The sequence below is a fragment of the Lepisma saccharinum genome, chromosome 14 (assembly GCF_977018435.1).
Source record: "Lepisma saccharinum chromosome 14, izLepSacc3.1, whole genome shotgun sequence".
In the NCBI taxonomy this organism is placed as follows: Eukaryota; Metazoa; Arthropoda; class Insecta; order Zygentoma; family Lepismatidae; genus Lepisma; species Lepisma saccharinum.
This window is the reverse complement of record NC_139242.1, coordinates 76,158,000-76,182,065: the sequence shown is the minus strand read 5'-3', so window position 1 is coordinate 76,182,065 and position 24,066 is coordinate 76,158,000. Positions and strand designations below refer to the sequence as shown.

At 38.1% G+C, this 24,066-nt stretch overlaps 1 protein-coding gene across 1 annotated transcript in view; it reads right to left on the bottom strand.

The window, feature by feature from the left end:
• Window positions 1-9,376: 9,376 nt before the first annotated feature.
• LOC145999042 (uncharacterized) overlaps window positions 9,377-24,066 on the bottom strand; it is a 75,996-nt gene continuing 61,306 nt past the window's right edge. Inside the window, exon 2 of the mRNA XM_083135975.1 lies at window positions 9,377-16,002. Within this exon, the coding sequence (XP_082992101.1) occupies window positions 14,850-15,911 (1,062 nt within the window). The 5' untranslated portion in view covers window positions 15,912-16,002 and the 3' untranslated portion in view covers window positions 9,377-14,849. The remainder of the gene's footprint in view (window positions 16,003-24,066) is intronic.

Genomic DNA, 24,066 nt, shown 5'->3' with positions numbered 1-24,066 from the left:
CTGCTAAATCATTCTCAGCTTTTCAGCAGTTGGATATTCTCAACGATCATAAAGACTAAAAACAGAACTATGGACTACTTCCTCATCAAATTCCTGGCTATATTCTTCTCTCTTTTGTAGTGTTCCCGTCGAATATGGAGGTGGAATTAATTTCCTTCTGCATTATCTATGCCCCTTTTGATGATTTGAACAGTCATTCTGCCCACTCCACGTGAGTCTCCAGTCATATTTTCAACTTGTTTGAAATTAATAGTATTTGGTACGGTTAATAAATAACCGGATTCGCCGTGAAAAAGCAAAATAAAGTGACAGAACGATGAAACTTACGGGATGTAGGCCAGGCTGGGGTACGTCACATGCCTGCGAGACGAGTTCCAGACCACGTCGCTAGGTGGCAGCACTCACGGGGAAGGGAGGTTGCGTATGTGCAATTTGCCTCCAAGGTGCCAGTCAGTCATTCAGTGAAGTGAGTCATGGCATTCACAGTGTCAGGTGCCACAAAGGAGCTTCAGCGATCCGTGATACAGTTTTTGATGGCAGAAGGCAACACCATAGTGAAGGTGTTCATGAACAATGACTAATGCCAAGTTCGGTTGCAATCTGGTTCAGACTAATCCCCCGATGAGGTCATCAATGGCAGAAATGGACTCATCTCTAATGGCATACTCCCGTGCGTTGTTGAGGCACCTGATACTATGAACGCCATGACTCACCTCACTGAATGACTGACTGGAGTTTTGATTCCTTATCTGTGTTGAGCATACGCTGCACATTCGCTTCTCCCAAGCACTGGCCGGGTGGCTCCTAACAGCCACTTCGGACGTTTCTTTTATGAGATTTTAGATTGTGATATGCACGGTTTTAGATTTGTGTGTGGACAGAATGACGGTTTTTATAGCCACAATGTGGGTTCTTCAGTAAGTGTTTTTTACCATAACCTTTAACCTGTATCCTCAACTAAGAAATACACATTAACCTGAAGAAGGAGGCAGTCTTGACCTCTGAAACGTTGTTTTGATCGACAAATCGTACTCACACGTGTAAGTAATTGATCTTAGGTCTTTTTAAAGTTCTTCATTAACCAAATACTTGCCACTTCTGGATTATCAGCTAGCATTTAAAAAAAGTTGTACACATGTGCAATAATACTCCTACTTTGTGCATCGAGTTCTTGCCTGCTGAATCATTTCTCCCATTGCTGTGGGGTATGAGAGATATTTTCATTGTCATCAGCACTATTAGTGTCACTCATGGTAATAGTAACAACTCACTTTACTGAATCACTTGCCAGAGATCCTGGGTTCAAATCCTGGCCTGGGTGTTCTGTGTGTTGTGTGTCCCTAAATCAATTTCTTCGTATCATCACTCATCCTCATCTTTGTGATTAGCTGAAAGTGGCAGAAATGCAACTTAAATAACTTAATGGTAACCGATAACATGTTCCAAAATTCTGATGGAGATTTGTTAGTTAGTTCTCCTCGCTAAAGTATCCAGATAAACTAATCCATTCATTCCAGACCGAGCACAAAGAAAGTGCAACTGACTGGCGAGTAAGCTTTGCACCGTTGCACAATAAAATGTTATTTTCCAAGATTGAAAAAAGTCCCTACGTTTTCCCTCATTTGGCAAAATCTGTTCCTTTGTCCCCTACGCGGGCGAAATATAGTGAAAAGTCCCTATGCGTAGGGACATGTCCCTACGGTTGGCATCACTGCCGACAGGTGTCGCATTCGTGCCGTATGAAGCACCCTCTCGTGGCTGACAACTCCCCCGATAAGCTGATGGTTTGCTTTATGCGCCGGGATGATGTCTTCCATTTCTGTCAACTGAGGATAAAGTAGCGATGTCTAATCTAAGATTAGATGTCAGAAATAAGGTGCCAGAAATATTTGTATTTGGGAGGACACCTTTTCCAGCATCCTTGTGACAAGGTACATGCTTATTTCAATTGTAATTGTAACTGTAATTGTGAAAAGTGGAAACATTACAAAACAAGAGGTTTCTGTTACGGACTTCCTGTAACAAAATTTGCTGGGACCTGTTGCATGAAGGGGCGGCCGACGCTCTCGCGGTAAACGACTGAAATAACCTCCCTGTAGTAGAAAGTTGTAACTATAATGATAAACTAAATTTTCTGAATAATCTCCTGGATTAGCGTATTCAATAGAAATTGATATCACAGTTATTTTTAAGTAACTAAACATCTTTGCAGTATATATATATATATTTTATTTTTCTCCATAGCACAGGCTACAACAACTTCATAAATTTACAGCTTTATATAAAATTTTACAAAGATGAATTTGATTCACAAGTGACTTTTCTTCTGAAACAGAGTAGAAAGTTAGCAATAATCATCAGTTGTTAGGAAGCATTGTTAGTGGCAACTAAGATAGGCTATCAGGTACACCATTGTTTCCAGGAAGAAGTAATATTCTCCAGAAATGGCAGAAATATTGTACATGTACATATAAATTATTACCTTGCAGTAAATTTATTAACCATTGCATGTCGTCACAAACATATGCCTTTTTGACATCACCTTTCAGAAATTATATGATAAATGATTACATAAGCAAAAGTTTGATATGGAAACTTCATTTCAAAATTCTTTTCCTTTGCAAACAATCTGAATAACGCAACCATGATTCATTTCTGCATGTGTAATTCTCTGAAATATTCAAGGTAACATGATATATATACTATATACATTCTATAATTTGTAAATGAGGCTATCCTCAAATTCTAACATACTTATAAAAAGTTTGTAAATGATTTCTCTATGACCTTATTGTTCACTTTCATCTATAAAAGCACATGTGCAAAAAGAAAAGAAAGAAGCACTTCTTGCATTTTATCACTCTTGTTCTGTTCTTGGAAAGGGAGCCGAGCGGGAGAAAGTTACGTGAACAAAATCGCCTCCTAAGAGCGAGCGGGGTTAGCTGCTAGAAGTAACCTATCATGCCGGAAAGATATATTAATAACTCTATATGGATTAACTCATATGCTCCAAGATATAAGTTTCAAAAGTTTTGGGGAAGTCAAGATTTAGCATGGTAGCTTAATGAAGTAACCACAAAGTAATAAAGTAGTTAGTGCTCATAATGTATTAATTTCTAGTGCGGTTATTTTGCACTTTTTGACCCCTTGGTTAATTGAGTGAGAATGATTAATGAGAACACCCATGCCCATGCCAGGATTCAAACCCGGGGGCCTTTGGAGTTGTAGCTTACTGTGCTAACCACTCCATCATGGAGGCTGGCTCCAGCTGATGAAAAATTAGTAGTGGTGTGTTAACCACTGTGCCTTGGAGCTTGGCAACATGGATGATGAGACAAGCAGGATGGCATATCCATATCTGATTCAGGATTGAATCGAGGACCCTTTTATTCATAAGTTCAGTGCTCTTAGATTTGATTCAAGTAAAACTGGTGCAATTCCCAATGTATACCAACATTTTCTGTATTATTCCAGTGTAGAAAGCCAGAGATACAAGTGATGAGAAGATGGACAACACTTTGCTAGTAGTGTGCCCACCATTTCCTTAAACAGAATTACAGGGGAAGGGGAGGCTGTTTTCGGTTCCTTCCACATTTTTTATAAGAAAAAGTAATGCAGTGGGAAATGTAATCCATTCCCATGGTCACTCCACTGTGCACGAGCCCTGTATCATGTTATGAAGAGCCATCTGGCTGCAGGCTGATTTTGAATGTAAATTACGAACAAAATTTATCAGTATGTCCCAGGTTCGATCGGTGATGGGACTAGATGCGCTGACCATGCATCGCCCAATAAAAAAAAACATTCTGGCAGACCTTGGCCCTTAGAGGGCTGAGTTTAGTTTTTAGCCCAAGGTTCGATATACAGTGGAGCACATTATGTAATCATAGTGGTTCACATTCCACTTTAAACTGTATAGCCAGTCCCTGATTAGTCTATCTGAGCACTTTGACAAACAAGATTCGTAACTTACATCTAAAAGCAACAGTTTTGTACCTGTGCAGCATTTTTTACTTCTCCAGAATGACAGCACCACAACCTTCCATGTCAAGAATGCAATTATGCCTTTTAACAAAGGGTGCATAAGAGTGACACAAAAATATTCTATGAGGGTGTTACAGATGCTAGATCAGAAATGGCTATCAATAAAGATCTTCATAAAGGTTATTAATTGTTGTGTGTGTATGTCCAATGATGGGAGCATGTCATCTACTCAAACATAACTATAACACACATGTTTATGGACTTGTAATAAATGTAATCAATCATAAACAGCATATGTAAAATTGTAACAATATTAGAACAGAAGGAAGAGAAATTTATCATTAAAAAAACATGTAAAATTATAAACCAGATGAAGCTGTCTAATCTTTGATTTAGCTGATCCAAAGTGAACAATAAGTCAGTATTGTGTGCTCTACAACTCTTTTCACCTAATGTACATTGACTACATGGTCATAACAGTTACTGTCACATAACACTGTTCGTACGTGCACAGATTAACAACTATACATGTCATCATCCTTCATTTACAGTCCTTGAGAAGTATAATCGATAGATCGTCAAGACTATAAGTATTTACAATATAGGTATGGGAAAAGATGTTTCAAAATACATTACATTTGACTTGTACAGCAATACATATTTTTAGTTTTGTTTCTCCATTTTTAAAACAAATACTTTTTGTTGCATATGAGAATAAAATTTTAATATCAAGGGTGTATTCATGTTCATGCATATCTACATAGGATGATAAATTTTGTGCATGTAAATTGAACTTTAACTATTAATATGCATAATGTTCTAGACATTTTGTAGAATGTAGTCTTATCTCTGTCTTCACAGAAACAAGTCAGATTACCACCAAGTAAAAGATAGATTTAGTTTGTTTTTGGGAAATAGATGTGTGGTTATATGTGAAATATATATATATTTATTTAAAGTTTGAATGTAATTAATAAAATACTAACCTTGGGTTGTTGTGAAAGTCTTCTCAATATCTCACAAAGTTTCTTGCATCTTCAGGATAGAAGGAACCACGTTGATAAATCTTACATAGGTTAAAAACAGACACAATCTTTTCCAGTTACACTCCTCGTCTTTACCTTCATGTATGTGTCATGCAAATAAAATTAATCTCCAGTTCCTGCACTTGCACTTTTAATCTCTAAGCTTTTACGTAATGTCATGGTTGTTTTAAAATGAATTTCCCAAGATAAGGAGGTTACAGAACCGACATCATTTTGCTATGTAATGTATTTTATGTAAATTAAGCTGTCTTCTACTATCGCTTGGTATAATTTAATCCCTTTTCTTTTTTAACCTTTGGCAAAATGTTACCAAAAATGAATGAAGCTTGAAATTGTGGCACTTTTTGATTCTGAGGACTGTGTTGAACATACAAAAAGCCAGAATATCGAGTAAAATAAGAATTTTCAGAAAATAAAATATAGTCAGTATATTGTGATTATATTCTGAATACAATCTTTTTCAAAACCAAAAAGTGTGGGACTGATGTAAATTGCAAACTAGTTTCTTTCCTCCATTCAATGATGCACTTCTAGGGTCCTTCCATGTATTTTTCGCAACATTTTGACTCTGTATATAACACTTTCATGAAAGTTTGCATAGCTGTAGTGTTTTATTAAATTGTGAATTAAACATAGGGGTCAGAAATTATGTGTATGGAAGTAACTCACAATTGAAGTTGAACAGACTTTAAAATGCTCATTGACTTATTTTTTTTTCAATTGTAAAGAAAGTTGAAAATATAATAGTTCAAGAAGGTGTTGCAGGAAAATTTGACCCTAAGGTGTCTAAACTGAGAAATAAATTGTGCAGAATTTTAGTTGAAACTACATTAATCAGAGTTGCTCCATAAAGATAGTTGATACGGTGAATTGGTCACTCAGATAAACATGCTCTTGAATTCAAACATGAACTGAATTCTGAAGTGATCGTGCTTCACTTAAGCTAATACCTGTTTAATTGGTTGTACATTGCTTTGTATTTTTACCATACTTGTAACACAGCCACCCTACTTGTCAGACTTGGGACTGACTTAATACATTAAAAATAAAAAAAAAGATCGAAAACTAGTGCAAACAGTAATCTAATACCATTGGATGTCTCAGCTATGACAATGTTCTGCAACTGGTGACAAGAGTCAAAATAAAAGGGAGTTATCCTTAAATTAAGTGTTTGGAATGAGTAATCATTTTATATACATATATATGTGTGTGTGTGTGTAAATGAAGGCCAAGAAAACTTTTGTGCATAGTTTCAAATGCATGCAGTCGTGCATTCTTCACCACCATTCAGCACAAAATTAATTGAACCATAATCTACATGTGGTGACTACCTTTAAATCTATAGTGCAGTGACGTGCGGTGATGTCGACAGTTGGGGTAGCAATCAGTGGCGTGCCCAAGGGAGGTTGGTATGGGTCATAATCCCCCTCCCCCCTTTAGGGACCAGTATTCCTAAAAATAGAACGTCAAAGAAAGGAAAGGATTGCAAAATGAGGAAGGACTACTGAAAAGAAGCACGTGTTAATCCCACCCACTTTCGAAAATCTAAAACATGTTGATTTGACTATTAAGCCAGAGATCCCGGGTTCGAATCCCGACCTGGGCATGGGTGTTATTTGTGTTTGTCCCTTCATCAATTTTATCGTACCATCTTGACGTTTAGCCAATAGTGTAAGAAAAGCGAAGTAAAACAAACCAAATCAAACAATCAATCAATTATTTGATTTACTCTACTTAGCGTCACTGACACATTTGGTTAATCGCGAAGATGGTACAATACAATTAATGAAGATACAAACACAAAAAAAAACACCCATGCCGAGGTCGGGATTCGAACCCGGAACTCCTGGTGTCATAGCGTGCAGTGATAACCACTCCCCCACGGTTGGTTGATTTGGTGTTTAAGTCCACTTTATGTACATAAAAGCTAATCGGGACTGGGCCCACAGTTTAAAGTGGGATCCAAACCACTATGTGCGTCCACCTGGTACCGATCCGGGGCCACTTGCACTCCCCCACGGAGGTCGGCCGTCAACAAAGATGAGTGGAAAGCTGTAATTATTCGGATACTTGGGTATTGGTAAAGCAAACTGCGTATTTACTCAGTGGTACGTAAATTTCAATAGGATTTTTGAAACACCATATTTGCATATGATTAACGTTTTTCCCAAAAAAATTGCATTGCTTGATTTCTCTAATTTCTTCATCTCACGATCTCGTTACTGAAGGATCCGGGCTCGAGCCCTGGCCTGTGCATGAGTGTTCCTTTGTAACCAATTTTCATCCGTTTAATTTAATCAACGTTCACCGTCATGGCAGAATTTAGGTAAAGTGATGGAATAGCAACGCTAAAGAAATGAGGGAAAATACAAATAATTTCCTCCCAGTGCATCTGCAGGGCACTGTGAAATCAGGAGTCCAGAGTTCTCTGTTTATGATTGTCCCTCGTGACTTTCATAAGCTCATTAGCTACTTATCGCGATTAAATCTATACAGCTAGAAAAAGTGATGGAAGGTGGCAAAAATTAATATATTAGAGGGGATGAACAGGTAACAACCACACTTTTTTGTAGATTCTTCAACAATATTCATTTGGTATTTTTAGTTCTGGGATACATTTTACATTCAAATTTTTTTCATTATTCACTGCAGAGTGCAACACATGGGAACAAGAATGCGCGCTCGTCACGGGTTCGAATCCCGGCCTGAATTGTTCTTTGTGAGGTCCCTTCATCAATTTCATTATATCATCACTCATCCTCATTTTTGCGATAACCAAATGTGGCAGAAAGGTGAAGTAAAATAAGCCAAACCAACAACAACAATTAGTTTTCTTGCCCAAATTAATACATCCGTATTTATGACTGTTTAGCTTACCTATTTTTTATTGGAGGCCAAATTATTAGTATATTTAAATAAAACACTACTAAAACGAGAGCAAGAAAGAGAGCGGGAGCAAATATTTGTTACTTAATCATTATATATTCCATATTTGAAAAAGAAAAGAAACCATAACATTTTTGTCTGCACATAATACAAGTACGTTCCCATTCATATACAAATAAAACTACATCCCATATTATATATACATATTGTACAACGTTTAAAAGGTTGTGTAAATACAGAGAACATAAGTACTGCAGAAAATTTCCCCCTGAGTTCTTTAGAAGATTTGCAAAGGAATCGAAAGGAAACCAATCCCCTATCTGTCCTATAGGAGATAGACTGGAGGACCTGAAACCACCGGCTTTCAACCATGGGAGTGGGGGTCGAGGCGGCAAGGGAGGTACAGGCAAAAATCTTCCCTTTCGCTTCGGGCAGTTGTCTATACCTGGATCTGGTAAGGCAGAAGAAGAGCCAGCTAGGGTATTCAGCCTTGCCAGCTGATCACATCGACGGACGAGAAGCGCGTGGAAAGAAATGTTGCATATGAACTGAGGCTTCAAGATAATAAATATTGTGATTTGAAAATAATTAGAGACGTGAGATTGTTTGATCTATCTCTGCTAGACTAGCTACTCCTCAGTGCACGTCACTGCTATAGTGTAATTAGAAATCATTTCAATGCATTGATTTTTACACCATACACAAATATATTATATACATTATGATTATTTATGTTGGTTAAATTCAATTCGATTGCAACATATGTTAAAAAATTATACCTCTTGTTTGGCCACTCAATGTAGCTATCTCACTTTGTATGTTACCCAATTTTGGATATAGTTTGCACACAATGTTTAAATTCAAATATGTATTTTAAGTCAGATTGTACGTATTATGAAAGAGTTTTAAGACCTTCTGAAGTGAAGTTGTCTTTGAAATAAATCATAAATGGCAAACTGAAAGCAAAACACTAATATTGCAGTTAATAATAAAAAATACCAGTGGGGTTAAATTAACAGTGGTATATGCTTTCAGGACATATTTTCTACATATATTGGACGTGAAAATAAGTTTCCATTCACATAGGCTCAGAAATGTATATTTGTTGAGTTGCAATAATGGGAACTTACAGTAAAAAAGAAAATGATTAGAACATTGAGCAAACACATTTATTGATTGAGAATTCCAGGAATTTAGCTGGAATTAAAATTGAGTATAAATTCTGCTTAAAATTTTATTTGCTGGAAAAAGAGGAAGCCTTCACAACCAATCCAGGTGAATTTCCTCATGATCTACTTTATAGTGTAGGCCCCCCCGAATGCAGTTGTGGAATATCCACCTTCACAATTCCAGCCCGCTCCGAAAACAAATCCTGTGTACACCAGTGATCAAGCTACTGATGTTACATTACTTTTTTGGCAACACAACCCCCCCCCCCCCCTACCCACTTCCTTACCATCCATTTAGTTTTCTAATGCACTATCCATTGTTCTTCAAGCGATATAAATAGAAGTTAAAGCTTATCAGTGTAATTGGCAGAACAAAGGGGACATGATATTTTCCATCCACACTCTCCTGAGTGTGACTTCTAGTAATCATGCATTCTTCCCTATTCAGAAGAACAAGAGCAAAGATAAATTCAATTATTTTTCTCTGCCTTTCATCTAAACCTGAAGAATAGGATAGGGATTTGAGGAGAATAAACATCTCAAACAGACTGACAGTAATTATGAAAACACTAAAAATTGATCAGTAACAAACAGAAGGGCTTTAAAATAACAATAATACAAAATATGACTTAAATTTTTTGGCACACATACACACACATATATAAATATTTCCACAGTAATATCAATGACTAATTACTGGTAGGTACAATACATGAAAACTTCTTTCCTGTTTGACACCAACCTTTGTCTGTCAAAAGCCATTCATGTCTCTCCGAACCAAGTATATACAATATATATACATATTTCAAATTGAGAAGGATATGCAAAACTCACATGAACAGTCAGATAACAATAAACATTAAAAATATGAAAATTTAACATCAAAAAGTGTATAGGCATACGTTTAAATATTATAATATATATATATACCAAAAAAAGGTCCTTCAAGAAAATGGGGTTAGTGTATGAGTGTGTGTGTATATATTTAATATATATGGTTATATATTCATAAATGTATGTACATGAGTCTATATACAAGTGCTAACATATGTGCATGCATGCATAAACAATGTGAATTGTACGTAGAAGGAATAAACACGTAGGAGAACATCAGTAAAATGTGTAACAACAGTGCTGTACATGTAAAATAGTGGACCATTGATTACTGGCAATGCAAAAAGGCCTTTCTGAAGAAACATTTTGTGCTATAAGATTGTAAGTTTTTTATAATATTGTAAGTTTTTTTATAATTCTGTAATTGTTCTTGAATTTCATGCTTTTTTTTTTCCAGTGCATGCTTGCGCCAGTGAGTTTCAGGGTTCCTGAAATTCATTTGCGAATAACTCGAGCAAATAGGTTAATAGACAAAAAATTATTGAGAATGGTACCGAGATCAAATTGGTTTCAGGCTCCTTGTGATTTTGAAACTAGATAATTGCTGAAGCTGATGTTTGTCATTGAATTAACACAAGATTATACTTATTTTGAACAATGAAAATCCATTTTAGTCTCTAACATAACACATTTGTTTTGATAGAAATCACTTATTTTAATTTTAAAATGTATTCATGGAACACAATGTACTTTTTCCTTTTTAAAGATTAGGTGGCGAATAAAACAGCTATTGTGGTTCAAGTCTGTACACTGTCTCGGTACCATTATTGATGCAAGGTAGACTTTGTAAAGGGTCACATATGTCAAAGTTCCATTGTTTCAAGTAGAAATGCCACGTTGGAAGAAGGCGCTCACCACCACAGTGGCTAACACACTGAATGTCTATGAAAGACTGTCATGCACTGATTTAATTTCTCACTATCTTCATCAAACTTGATAGGTCTGTAAAAACTCTTGAGTATGCACCAGGTTTTTCCATGCATTTTCTTCAAATAAGATGTTCTAGGAAGAGATGTGGCAAAAACGAAGTTCGAAGTTTTAGGTGTGTAGTGAATATTAAAGAGAAACTATACATACACCAAATACATACCTCCATCTTCAGTTGTGGTCAAGACGAAATCATGCAAAAAATGCTTTTGAACTGTTCGTTGGTAAATAACATCACGTTTTTCTCTTTGTTTTTTTCTTTTGTAGAGCTCAATCTTGTACCATCTTCTTATTCTGGTTAATTTTTGAGTAACATACCTTTCACAGATTAAATAACCTACCTTCTAGAGTGTTCAAAAATGTCCTATAATCAACAATTTGTACAAGTGGCCTTTTTCCTTAGGAATATATTTGTCTAAAGCATCGAGCCTGATTAATGCAAATACTTAAAACGAAATGGTATTTAAAAAATTATAGGAAAAGATGTCAATATTTGTAATATGACAGAACAAAATATGCAACAAGCAATCTGAAAAAAAAAAGGTCTTAATTACATTTTTCTATCATAGTAAAATGAAGATAATTTTAGGCCTTTTGGATTTTGCTTTTTTTATCTTTGTAGGACACACATGTGTTCAAATTGTCATTTAACATTTATTTGGCACTGAAGAAGGATCTTGTAGCAGCACTTCAGAAGATTTGACTTAGTGGTGGATTAGGCCTAGTAAAAGTTCCAGGTTTATAATACTTATTATTTTAGTAGTGTTGAATTAAATCACTTTTTACGGAAGCGAGAAGATCGACTTAAAAAACTTTTATATTATATTTGAGGAAGCAAGAACCATTTTGTGGTGGAATGTAAGTTAAGGATTTATTATCACTGACTGAGCTAGTGCAGACAATAAAAATCCCTTTTCTATCCCCACTAAGTTGTATTATCCTGTTTTTAGGTACATTTACAACACTAAGATCATCTGAAGATGCTGCCCTTTTATATAATCACAAGTAGAACAACAGCGACAGATATGAAGTCAAGTGGGTGATTCTCTTCACTTCATTTGACCTGACTTTCTATGTTACCCAAGAGATGCTACCCATGGTAGAAACATTCTTATTTATGTAATCAAACTGAGGCTATGTATTTGTCATAATGGGATCCATATTTATGATACTGGGGTAAAGGACCACATCGACTCATAGATATACTTTTCCAGACAGCACCTTAAGCTTACTTCAAAGTTGAAACGTGCTTGTTATGTTAAGTGAATAAGTTTGCTTCAAGAGTGTTAATGAATGCTGTAAGTTTGAAGCAACTTTCAATCAAGAAAACCAGACTTTGCCATGTGATGCTTCCCGCTCTTGCCCATGGAAGCAAAAATCTCACTTTGCGAAGTATATGACGACGAGCTCACACCAAGCATGCCATATCAAGCTAACTTTGACAGACTGTGGTAAGCCTGGAATAATTTGCATGCTAACTGGGGTGAAGCCTTCACAGGATTTGCATAATTCTATAGCTTTATGACAGCAAGATGTGTTTACAAACTTCAAAGTAATTGTATCTCATATGGAATCTACATCAACCAAACGTAGTAACACTTTTAGCCTTTTCACCTGTCTCAGTCCCTGATGTAACCTGATGATGTACAGTGGGATCCATGAGTATTACCATGCAAATTGTCCATCACCATGTTCGTGCACTTTATTTGACCCAATAAGTGCTTCAAGAATTAAAAGAAACAAGCTCTTGACAACTTCTGCACCCGAATACATAAAAATCCATTGCTTAAAAACACATAGGATGTAAAAGAAAATTGAATGAAACTAGTCATGGACAATTTGCACGGTAATGCTCATGGATCCCACTGTACAAACATCGTGCAAAATGTTGTTTTAGATGTGTTTGTGCAGTGTTCATTTTTATTTTATCGACTTCGAGATATTTCTAAGGTAATGAATATGTCTTCTGCATGTCATGCGAGGATCGTTCTTAATTAATAGTAACCTTGACACAACAGTGATGCTATTTAATACGTCCCTGTCAGTTGCCAAGTTGGAATTTGGCACACAGTCCATCTGCGTTAGTCGGGTTGTGCACATTTGCTAACTGAACAAGTCTAATGGCAAAATAAGGGTGATGATTGTAAGTGGGACAGAGATGGGGAAGTAGGTAACTTGTAAATCGTCTGCTGCTGACAAGCATGGTGATGTCACTAGTAAAAAGTGGGCCATAATAACAAACAAGCAACCTAATGTATACAAGCTAAATATCCATCTAAAACCCAGAGTGTAGTGCCATGCATTTCTACCTACTTCCCTTTTTGTGTTTGGATTTGTCCACTTGAGCCTAGTGCATCTTTCATGGTTGAACAGTAATTTTTACACCGATGGAATTATTTTCTGTGTGGAAAGTTCGGGTTTATGAACTCCTCCTGCACGTTACAACACATCTTGAAGGCATATTAGGGGCAGGGGGGATGTGGAGGTGAGGTTTCACGCATTCACAATCTTGGAGGTAATGGTATCACACCATGCTCTGGCCACCTTTATATACCACAGAGGGTTGCTACTAGGTACCCACTGTTAGAGCTTGGGTGAACGCCAGAGATGCTACATGCAGGAACATTCACTGAAAAATTCCTGCTTAAATCACCCACTCCTGGAATCGAACCTCCGCCTCTCACGTGTTAGTCAGACACCCTACTGACTGAACCACCGTGACTTCTCCATGTGTGTAAGGAAATTTGACTTTGCAGCTGCTCTGTTCGCTTTTTCTGTTCCTTGTGAAAATATGTTGTGTTACTGTATTTCAAACCAAACAAACTTGAAAAATTACATTTAATTTGAAACCGCCTACCAGCACTTCCCTACTGTATCAGCAAAGCCTGAGTCAAATCTAGGCTTCCTGCCAGGTTCAGCCTGACGCCCATCTTCGTCTTCGAGAAAGAATAAATATGCAGTGGAATATTTTTAATTCGAACTTGGAAAATTCGAATTACTCGGTAAGTCAAACTGGAGTTTATTCCCCTTAAAATCATCTTTAATGATTCTTGTTTTTGTTAATTCGAATTTTATTCGTGTCCCCTTGGAGTTCGAATCTTTAAGATTCCACTGTACATATCCTCGACACCTACATAAAACATTCGGTGTATCCCAATGAGCAAGTACGCAGGGCAAGGTAACTGCTCATTCCCTTCTGGTTTCGCCCTTATCAAAGCATTATTCAGTTGTGCAATAATTGTTTGTACTCTGGTGTCTTTCAAATATCAGAGATTCCTTCCATTACCAAAGATGAAATTTAATGTATTTTAGGAACCCACCAAAAACTAGGCTTTTTACATTAATTTGATGAACATTGTTTCGTCATCAATTATTCCCAGTTGTAGCGATGGAATTTCCAATCAAGATGTGAATGTTATTTTAGGTATTTTTTGAAATCTTATATTGGCTGATGCTTGCACAGGTCCCTTATTAGTGCATTAAGAGATTAGCATGCCCAAGAATTTTGTGAAGAGGGTGTGTGACGTTTTTGGGTAGTCAAATAGTGCGTTTTCCCATCTTCCCATGTGTCCGTGTGATTTTTCTTCATATTTTTATTATTAGCAGTGCTCGAAATGAGTGGGATGGTATCCCCCAGCTAGCAGTATTTTCGCAAAGCATCCCCCCATAGGATCATCTCCCCAACTAGCCTCAAGGTTCGACTAAAGCTGGTAATTTCCACTTCAAACGCTGATTGTTAGTTTTATCCATAAGAAGGCAACTGTTGGAAGAGACCTGAGATAGGGAGTTGAGATTAGAAGGAAAGTAGTGGTATTTCCTGTTGGTTACATCAACCGAGAACTAGAGCCGGGCTCAATCTGCATATCTGCTCATTCAAAGGAAGCATCTCTTGGCAGTGCATCAAGTCAGGTCAATTGCGCATATCTGTCCGCATTGTAGGAGATTAACTCGTTGCTTTCTCGTACGAGGGCGGCGGCGTCTCCGTGCTGTCTTGCCTGGGCAAGATGATGTGAAGCGACGGCTGGGGAAGGAGGATGGCTATGTGGTACGGAGGGGGGTCGCCGGCGTGGTCCGACACGGGCGAAAGCGGAGCCGTCCACGCTTCCGTGGGGCTGGAGAGATAGATGGTGTGCTGCGAAGACTGCGAGCGGGGGATTCCCCCCGGCTGCATCACCTCCTGGATGTTCGGCTGGCTTTGCGACACTCGCACCTGACGGAAATCGCCAGCACGCTCGTTCACCTCGTTGCACCGCGCGACTCCGTTGTCGTGGTTGTCGTCGTCGCACACCGTCCTCGCAGCGAGATACCGCCGAGTCCTCATGCGGCAGATGGACACGCTGCATCCGACGACGAAGAAGACGACCACGAGGACAGACAACACGATCACCTCGTACCCGATCCCGCTGTGGTGGTCGAATATGACCTTGACCCCTCCGACGAAGATCGTTGCCAGGGCGAAGCTCGCCCATATCCCGCACTTGAGATGGCCGACGGGCACGCGCGGAGACTCGCTCCCGTTGCCGTTGTACAGCATCGTCCTGGACGCGCGCGCGTGGGCGCCGTCGCCGGACAGATCCAGGAAGCCATTGGCGTCGCCGCTGCTGAGCTCGACGTGAGCGCCTCCGCGCGCCGAGTGCACGACCGACCCGTTGACGGACGGCTGCTGGAGGAAACTGTTGCACGCGGAGACGTTGGGATCCGAGCTGTTGGGGCTGGGATCCCTGGACCCTCGGAAGCTGAGGTTGGAGTTGAGGGTGTTGAGATGGGTCTCCGCTTCCCTGTGGCGCTCCCTGGCCTGGCGCCGCAGGAACTCCGAGTGGTCGCGGCGCCTCCTCGAACTCCTGCGGCTGCTCTGCTCGCGGATTGATTCGATCGGCTGGAAACGGTGGACAGGAGTCACCATGGAGCCGGCGAGGTACTTACGTCGCCGGGCGAGGGACGGGGGAACTCTGGGCCTACCACTAAGAGCACAGTTCTGACTACGTTTGTCTATCCAGAAATGCATATCACTCGGCTTGTGAGACCAGCGGTGTCCAATCCGCTGCCCAAGCTTTAGGCGCGCCAACTGTTCCTGGTCATTGTTCCTGACCACGAACCTGAAAGCAAGAGAAGAAGCAATGAAATTTTGGCACGGTCATACAAAGTGGTATCGAAAACTTTCTGGAATTTCTCCACTGGCAAACCTGACTCGAGTAATAACATCTGGCAACCTTGTGCTCCGTTGTGGTAGTTTGCGATATGATCGCATGACGCAGTCTGAAGAGAGAGACTGTTGAGTGAACGTGTGTCGGGTTCTATTCCAGGAACTTTTTGATACCACCTCGTATATTGTAATATAAAAAGTAGATTCAGATATATTAACGTCAATCATACGTACATAGTACTTCTTAAATTAAAAATATTATCCATATGGGAATATATTGATAAACTAAATTAAAGTGATACAGTGCATCCGGAAATATATGTTTATTTAATATTAATAATAATAATAAATTGCAATGAATGGAATCTGAAACAGTGTTTGTAGCAAATACGTTGAAAAGAAGACAAGAAATGAATGGTGAAAATATGCAACGATGTATACACAAACACACAGACACACCTTCCCCCATGTATGTGTGTGTGTGAGAGAAAGAGGGAGAGTTTCCGTGTAGCCGAATGGTTAGTTGCGGTGCGAAGGGTTCAGGGTTCGATTTCCGGTGGGAGCTCCCAAGAGCCAGCATCGTGAGGACAATTGTGGAGCTACTTGAAAGCAACAACAGACTGCAATCTCGAAAGCCAGAAGTGAAGTTCGATCCCCTAATCACGTGGCAGCAGCGTGACAGGCTGTAATGTTCCTCCAATCCTTGTAAAACTTTTAAGAAAGCAGATAATATACAGAAACATATTTTTGTTAGGGAATTGGCATAATACCTTTTCAATTCTTGGTACTTGATACCAGTGGCGTCGCGTGCAGTTCGCATACGAGTGTTCACAATAATATTTTTGTACTGAATGCAGATTTACTCCTCTCCCTTGTTAACTTCATATTCAATTGAAAAAGTGAGAATAACAGTTCAATTTATTTTCAACAATTTCCTCCCAAAATCACGCTATATTTGAAGTACAGCTTTAATTTGAAGTAATACAAGAAGGACCTAGGGGAAATTGTCTCTCTCTCCCTTATAATCCGCCAGGTTTAGCGAATTGTCGCTAAAGTTCGCAAATATGTAGCACAGACCTTTTCGAGTCTCCATAGACATGCCTTGTATATGCTGCACTCTGGTGCCGAATGTAAGAAATATTGTCGCTTGCATCAGTGTTCGCACAACGAAGTGAACATCTTCCGGGTATAGTGGCCTACAGCCCCTTAGCTGTCAGCTTTATGCAACACGCACAGCAATTGTGTTCAGCGCCCTTCGTGGAACACCGTGGGAGTCAGTGTTACCAACTATCTAAAAAAGTTATCAGACGTGAAAGAAGTCGTGTCAGAGTAAATTGTGTGTATATACTCGTACATCAAACATAGTATTTCTTCGAATAAATATACGTGTGTGTCTGTGTGCATTTAATATGTACGTAATTTAAGACATATACGAGGGTCACTATTTATTTTTTGAGCCTAACAGCGTTTCACAGTGGCAAAGGATGGGGCTTCATCGCCAAATGTGGAAGTAAGTTGATCGATGCACTCTTGTCTTGATAATCCACGTCGAAAATCGTAAAAAAATCATCGCACGAAAATGTTCACGAGTTAATTCCATTTTATTGTTGTCGCGCAATCTCCAAGGCAACATAAACAACACAAATGAAGCTATTGACAAAACATTTGAAGTACGTTATGGTCAATAATGCCAGACGATTCCGTGCAAACGTCAAATCGCGCCTAACTTCAATCAGTGTTGCCAAGGCTCAAAATATAAATAGTGGCCCTCGTACATGAGTGTTCACGTGCTCATGCGAACATTATCATGCGACGCACCTGCTTGATACCAAATATATTGGACGACCTATTTATCCCATGCAAACTATTGTACTCTGTGCCCTTCTTAATTGACTGCTCATGCCCTCAAACAATTTATAGAACGTAGAGCGACCTACCTTCCTGTTGTTGTCTAGGCAACATCCTAAAGTCAACAGATCTTGACGTCATTGATCTAATTCTGCACACAAAAGCTGTCAAAGAAGAAGAATACTGAATGGGGCCGGTATGTCAATTACATCCCCGCTCTTTACAAAGATTCCAGACAAACAACTCCCTTTGTGTAAAGTCAAAGGGCTTTTATGACGCTGACTTAGCAACGATCTATGAAAACACTCGAGGTTACATTAAATCTATGAATTGGAAGGGTTGTTTGGATAAGTATGTTTCCTCGAGACTAACTTATGGGAAATTGACGATCCATATGTCACGGTTTCCATAAATTTCAAACATTTTCAAGTGCATACGCAGTATTCTACCTCTACTTTACTGTTAAATGTTAATCATACCACCCTCAATGTCACGATTAATCGAAAGAAGCAGAAAAGGGTCGTGCAACTAATACAACTACAAGGAATGTCTCATGGGGTGTTATATCGATTCCCTCCGTGAGTTTTGCGTGAGATCGGGAAATCCCCGTTTTTCATTCCTCCTTATTCACGGGATGGAGAAAGAGAGATATTGTAACGTTCAAGACCCTGTGGAGAGAGGTTGTGTGCATGGGCGTCCGCAGGATTTTTTCCAGGCGGGGCAAACAAAGCACATTCTCCCCCCTAATAGTGTTTTCCCCCTCAAAAAACATTGCTTCCATTTGAATTTATCATGTTCATGCAATAATTAAGACATATTATTGTGGCTGAAATGAAATTATATGTGTGAATTATATATTTTTTGGTTGACTTTCATTTTCCAGGTGGGGCCGTGGACCTCTTCCGGTCGCCCATGGTGTGGAAGTATTCCGAATGAATTGAAGAAACTACAGAAAAAAGATGTAATACAAGTTCCATGAATCTGGGCTCGCACACAAATAGTCTTAGGCTTCAGTATACAAAACTACCAGCTAAATTGTACAATGTATTGCTACCTTCATTTGGTGCAAAGGTACATAAACCTTAAACTTAAAACTCAGCTAGCTTATCTACAGGGTAGGGTTCTTTGTAGACAACGAAACCAGACAGGATGCCTTCCAATGGAGACGTTTAAGCGAATATATTATTTAAACACAGGATACATGGAGTAAGAATTTTACATGATAAGCTACATTCTTCTATAATTTTCTCGTTTACAGTCAATTTTCATCTCAATCTTCTTCCTCCATTGTAATGGGCAGATCTGGATCGAAACTTCCTTCTCAATGGACAGTCTGGACTTCCCTCTTAATGGACGTTCTGGGTTGGGACTTCCTTCTTGATGGACGGCCTGGATCGGAACTTCCTTCTCAATGGACGGTCTGGATCTAGACTTCCTTCTTAATATGGAGGATATGGACTTCCCTCTTAATGGACGTTCTGGATCGGGACTTCCTTCTTATCTTCTTTGAGAACTTCCCTCTGGATTTCAATTTATTTAGGTTTTGACTAATTAACGAATTCCTTTATCCTTTACCAACTTTTTCCTTTAAGCTTTGGGAATAATACTAATATCCTCCCTTGGGGCTTCGATCGGAACGCGCCACCACTAACTAGGTACAACAAAGTGTATACTTGGTGCAGCCGATTGACATGCGCATCCAAGTAGGTGCTACAGTTAAACTGCGCAACCAAAAAGTGCTGTGGGGCGTCGATCGGAACGCGCTCGCCACTGATGTAAACAAAATTTCCCCTATAGGAAATGGTAAATCAATCATACAGATGCAATATCTGTTCAAAGACACAAACTTGTATCAGTGCTTTGACTTCCTTAATTTTCATATTAACTTACATGTGATCATTGATTTGATTTATAAGATATGTATATTAATTTACTTCTTTCATATTTATTTTTTGTCTTCTTATAATATATTCTATTGTTTTTCATCTTTCCAATTTGCTTTGTTCTCATTTATAAAGTTATTCACATATTTTGTGCCAATTCTTAACCTTGCACGCCTGGTGCTGCCATCTCTATTCGTCTTTGGCAAACTATTCACATTACTTGGTCCTATTGGGTACGTAACACAATATTCCCCCCGTTGGCCATAAAAAAAATTGTCGTAATATATATATATATATGCAGATACATTTTTTTTCAAATTATATATGTACAAGTCTATTATTTCTTCTTGACGCTTTCTTTCTTCTCTTCTGTACAATTATATCTTCTAATGTTATCTAAATTCTCTCTCCTTTCTACATCTGTTTTTATGTGCTTTAGAAGAACTGTATTTCTAAAAATACTTATCACTTCATATGGGCCTTCATATATGAAAAATAACTTTTTGATAGCTTTCTCTGCTTACATTGCTTTTCACTTTCACTGTGAAATTATATCTCCTGGCATGCAGCATTTTTCCTCATCTCTCGATTTATCTCTTCTTTCTATTTTCGTTCCTAGATATCTTTTCACCGTTCCGGAAATATTCGTGACATCTTAAGTTATTTCTAGATACAAAATATAATTCTTCAATAGCTCATCTCCTGCAAGTCTGCTCATATAATCTCTCCAAGATAGTCTTTACCTGACCATGTCCTGCCAAAAAGTAATTTTCGTTTCACTTTTCTTCTTTCAGCAATCTCTCTACAGATTATCAGTTAGCTCAGATTTTTCCGTTTCAAAGAACTCTCTCTCTTCTCTAAGTTGACCATCTAAGTGTTTCCATCAGCTACAATAATTCTTCACATCAGCCTAATTTCATATCAGCATGTATCTAGATATATTTATTTTCTGGGATTACAACCGATTCTCGGAATACAACAGATTCTTTTTCTAACTTCTGGGATTACAACCCGTTTCATTTGCACTTTTCTAAATACACGATGACTTTTAATCGTCTAAGCTTACAAAGAATATGTTTTACTGATACTATTCGATCTTCTTTCATATTTTCTTCTCCTTTCCCTGAGAGTTTTCTTCATGATTAACTTCCTTCTGTGCCTAACTGTTCTCTTCTTTCTCTTCTGTTCGTACAATTGAAAAGTTTACATCCATTTTCCATATTACTTTCTTTGGCATCTCTTCTTTTACAGGTTTGATCTTTCACTATCAGTCTCATTGTTCAATCGAGTGGTGACATAAATTAGCATTTATCATTCTTTCTTAAGATATCACTTGCAGAATAGATTTTCCTCCAACGATGACTATCATATATATACGTATATCTTTTTACAGTAACTAAATTTTTCTTCTGGTGAACTGGAACTTTTTCAGAGAACTTTAATAATTTTAGAAACATACGCTTGCCAGTCTGTAAATCATAACATCTCCATACTTAGCACTAGTCAGTCCTATTTGTATCTTCCAATTCTTTCAAATACTCGTTGTTTGTCACTATCTTGTTTTCTTTTTTTCTTCCTATTTTTCTTCTATTTCTTCTATTTTCTTTTCTATTCTTCTCAAGATCCTTCTTCCTCCTCTTCCAACTTTCTTCTAATAAAGAAATTACTTTCATTTCTCTCTTCTTCCAATCTGGTTTCTGCCAAGACTTCTTCTGTTCTAGATCTTCATCAAATGCATGCTCTCCTTGTCTTTTCCGTCTCGTCTTCTTCTTCCTTCTCTTTGGCGAAGTAGAATCAAAATCCGTTTGATCTATGTCGACCCTTCTTAGCATATTATTAACTTTCTTCATGTTCTTTTCTATTTTTAATTTTTTTCTCTTCTTCTTCATCCATGTCTTTACGTGAATATATCTAAATCTCATTTTACTTTTCTTCCTTCTTTGTTTACATCTTCGGTTATGTGTATGCTTCTTTTCTTCCTCCGTCAGAGACTCCTCACTGGAACTTTCTTCTTTCATCTTCATTTTGACATGGATTTCTTCATCATTACATTGACAACTAAATTTTTCATCTCTTTCTATTCCTCTTTCTTCTTCTTCTATTTTCTCATCTTCCTCTTGATTGACCTCTTTAAGTTCCTGAGTGTTTTCTTCTCGTAACTTTATAGCTACTTCTTCTGTCTTGCTGTCATGCTCGTCATTGAACCTTTCTTCTTTCATATTCCAACTTCTATCTTCTATCATGACCTTCGCTTCTCCTATCTCGTTTTCGTTTTCTTCTATTCTGGAAACATCTACTTCTGTCTTGCTGTCATTTTCTTCTGTTCTTGAAACGGCTAATTCTATCTTGTTTTCATTTTCTTCTATTCTGGAAGATACTGCTTCTATTTGCGATTTATTTCGAAAAAATTTTCTTTCCATACTGTTGGTTCTGTGTATATTCTCCTCTCTAAGTTTTGAAACTTCTTCCTCGATCGTCCTATTTATATCCACGCTTTTGTTTTCAATTAGCAATGTTGTTTCTTCTATCTTCTTTTCCAATGATCTTCTATTTTCTTCACATGTCTCGGTTATTTTCTCGTACATTTTCTTGCTTTCATTTCTTACTTCTTCTAATTTTCTACTATTTTCATCGAGCCTTTCTTTCACTTCTCTGTTATTTTCTTCCAACTTTTCTTTTACTTCTTCAATCTTCTTCAGTTCTCTGTTATTTTCATTTATCTGCATTGACAGCTTTTGGAACATTTCCATCAAGTTTATTTCTTCTGTCTTCTTCTGCTTTTCTTTTAGCTTTTCCTTCTTGCATTCCTTACATGTATAATCTTCTTCCCTTTTACTTATTGCTATGTATTTCTCCTTTCTTATTCCTTCGCACGTCCAATGTTTCATTTCTTTACATGTGACACAGAAAATAATTTCTTCCTTGTTTCCTTCCTCTCCGCAACAAATGAAAGTTTCCCTTTTTTCTCCGTCTTCCTTCATTGTAGCTTCTCCATTCTCATTTCCATCTTTATCCTTTTCCTCCATTTTCAATTATTCTTTCTCTCTTCACTGTCTGGTTCCTAATTCTCTAGCCCCAAAAGTTGGTCGCCATTTATTTAATGCTACCTTCATTTGGTGCAAAGGTACATAAACCTTAAACTTAAAACTCAGCTAGCTTATCTACAGGGTAGGGTTCTTTGTAGACAACGAAACCAGACAGGATGCCTTCCAATGGAGACGTTTAAGCGAATATATTATTTAAACACAGGATACATGGAGTAAGAATTTTACATGATAAGCTACATTCTTCTATAATTTTCTCGTTTACAGTCAATTTTCATCTCAATCTTCTTCCTCCATTGTAATGGGCAGATCTGGATCGAAACTTCCTTCTCAATGGACAGTCTGGACTTCCCTCTTAATGGACGTTCTGGGTTGGGACTTCCTTCTTGATGGACGGCCTGGATCGGAACTTCCTTCTCAATGGACGGTCTGGATCTAGACTTCCTTCTTAATATGGAGGATATGGACTTCCCTCTTAATGGACGTTCTGGATCGGGACTTCCTTCTTATCTTCTTTGAGAACTTCCCTCTGGATTTCAATTTATTTAGGTTTTGACTAATTAACGAATTCCTTTATCCTTTACCAACTTTTTCCTTTAAGCTTTGGGAATAATACTAATATCCTCCCTTGGGGCTTCGATCGGAACGCGCCACCACTAACTAGGTACAACAAAGTGTATACTTGGTGCAGCCGATTGACATGCGCATCCAAGTAGGTGCTACAGTTAAACTGCGCAACCAAAAAGTGCTGTGGGGCGTCGATCGGAACGCGCTCGCCACTGATGTAAACAAAATTTCCCCTATAGGAAATGGTAAATCAATCATACAGATGCAATATCTGTTCAAAGACACAAACTTGTATCAGTGCTTTGACTTCCTTAATTTTCATATTAACTTACATGTGATCATTGATTTGATTTATAAGATATGTATATTAATTTACTTCTTTCATATTTATTTTTTGTCTTCTTATAATATATTCTATTGTTTTTCATCTTTCCAATTTGCTTTGTTCTCATTTATAAAGTTATTCACATATTTTGTGCCAATTCTTAACCTTGCACGCCTGGTGCTGCCATCTCTATTCGTCTTTGGCAAACTATTCACATTACTTGGTCCTATTGGGTACGTAACAGTATACACACTATTTCGACAGTTTTCTTTGGAGAAAATTGTTTGTTTCTCACTTGCCGACAGAGGCGAGGCATCCGGTCATCGGGAGATGCGGCGATGACCAAGCAA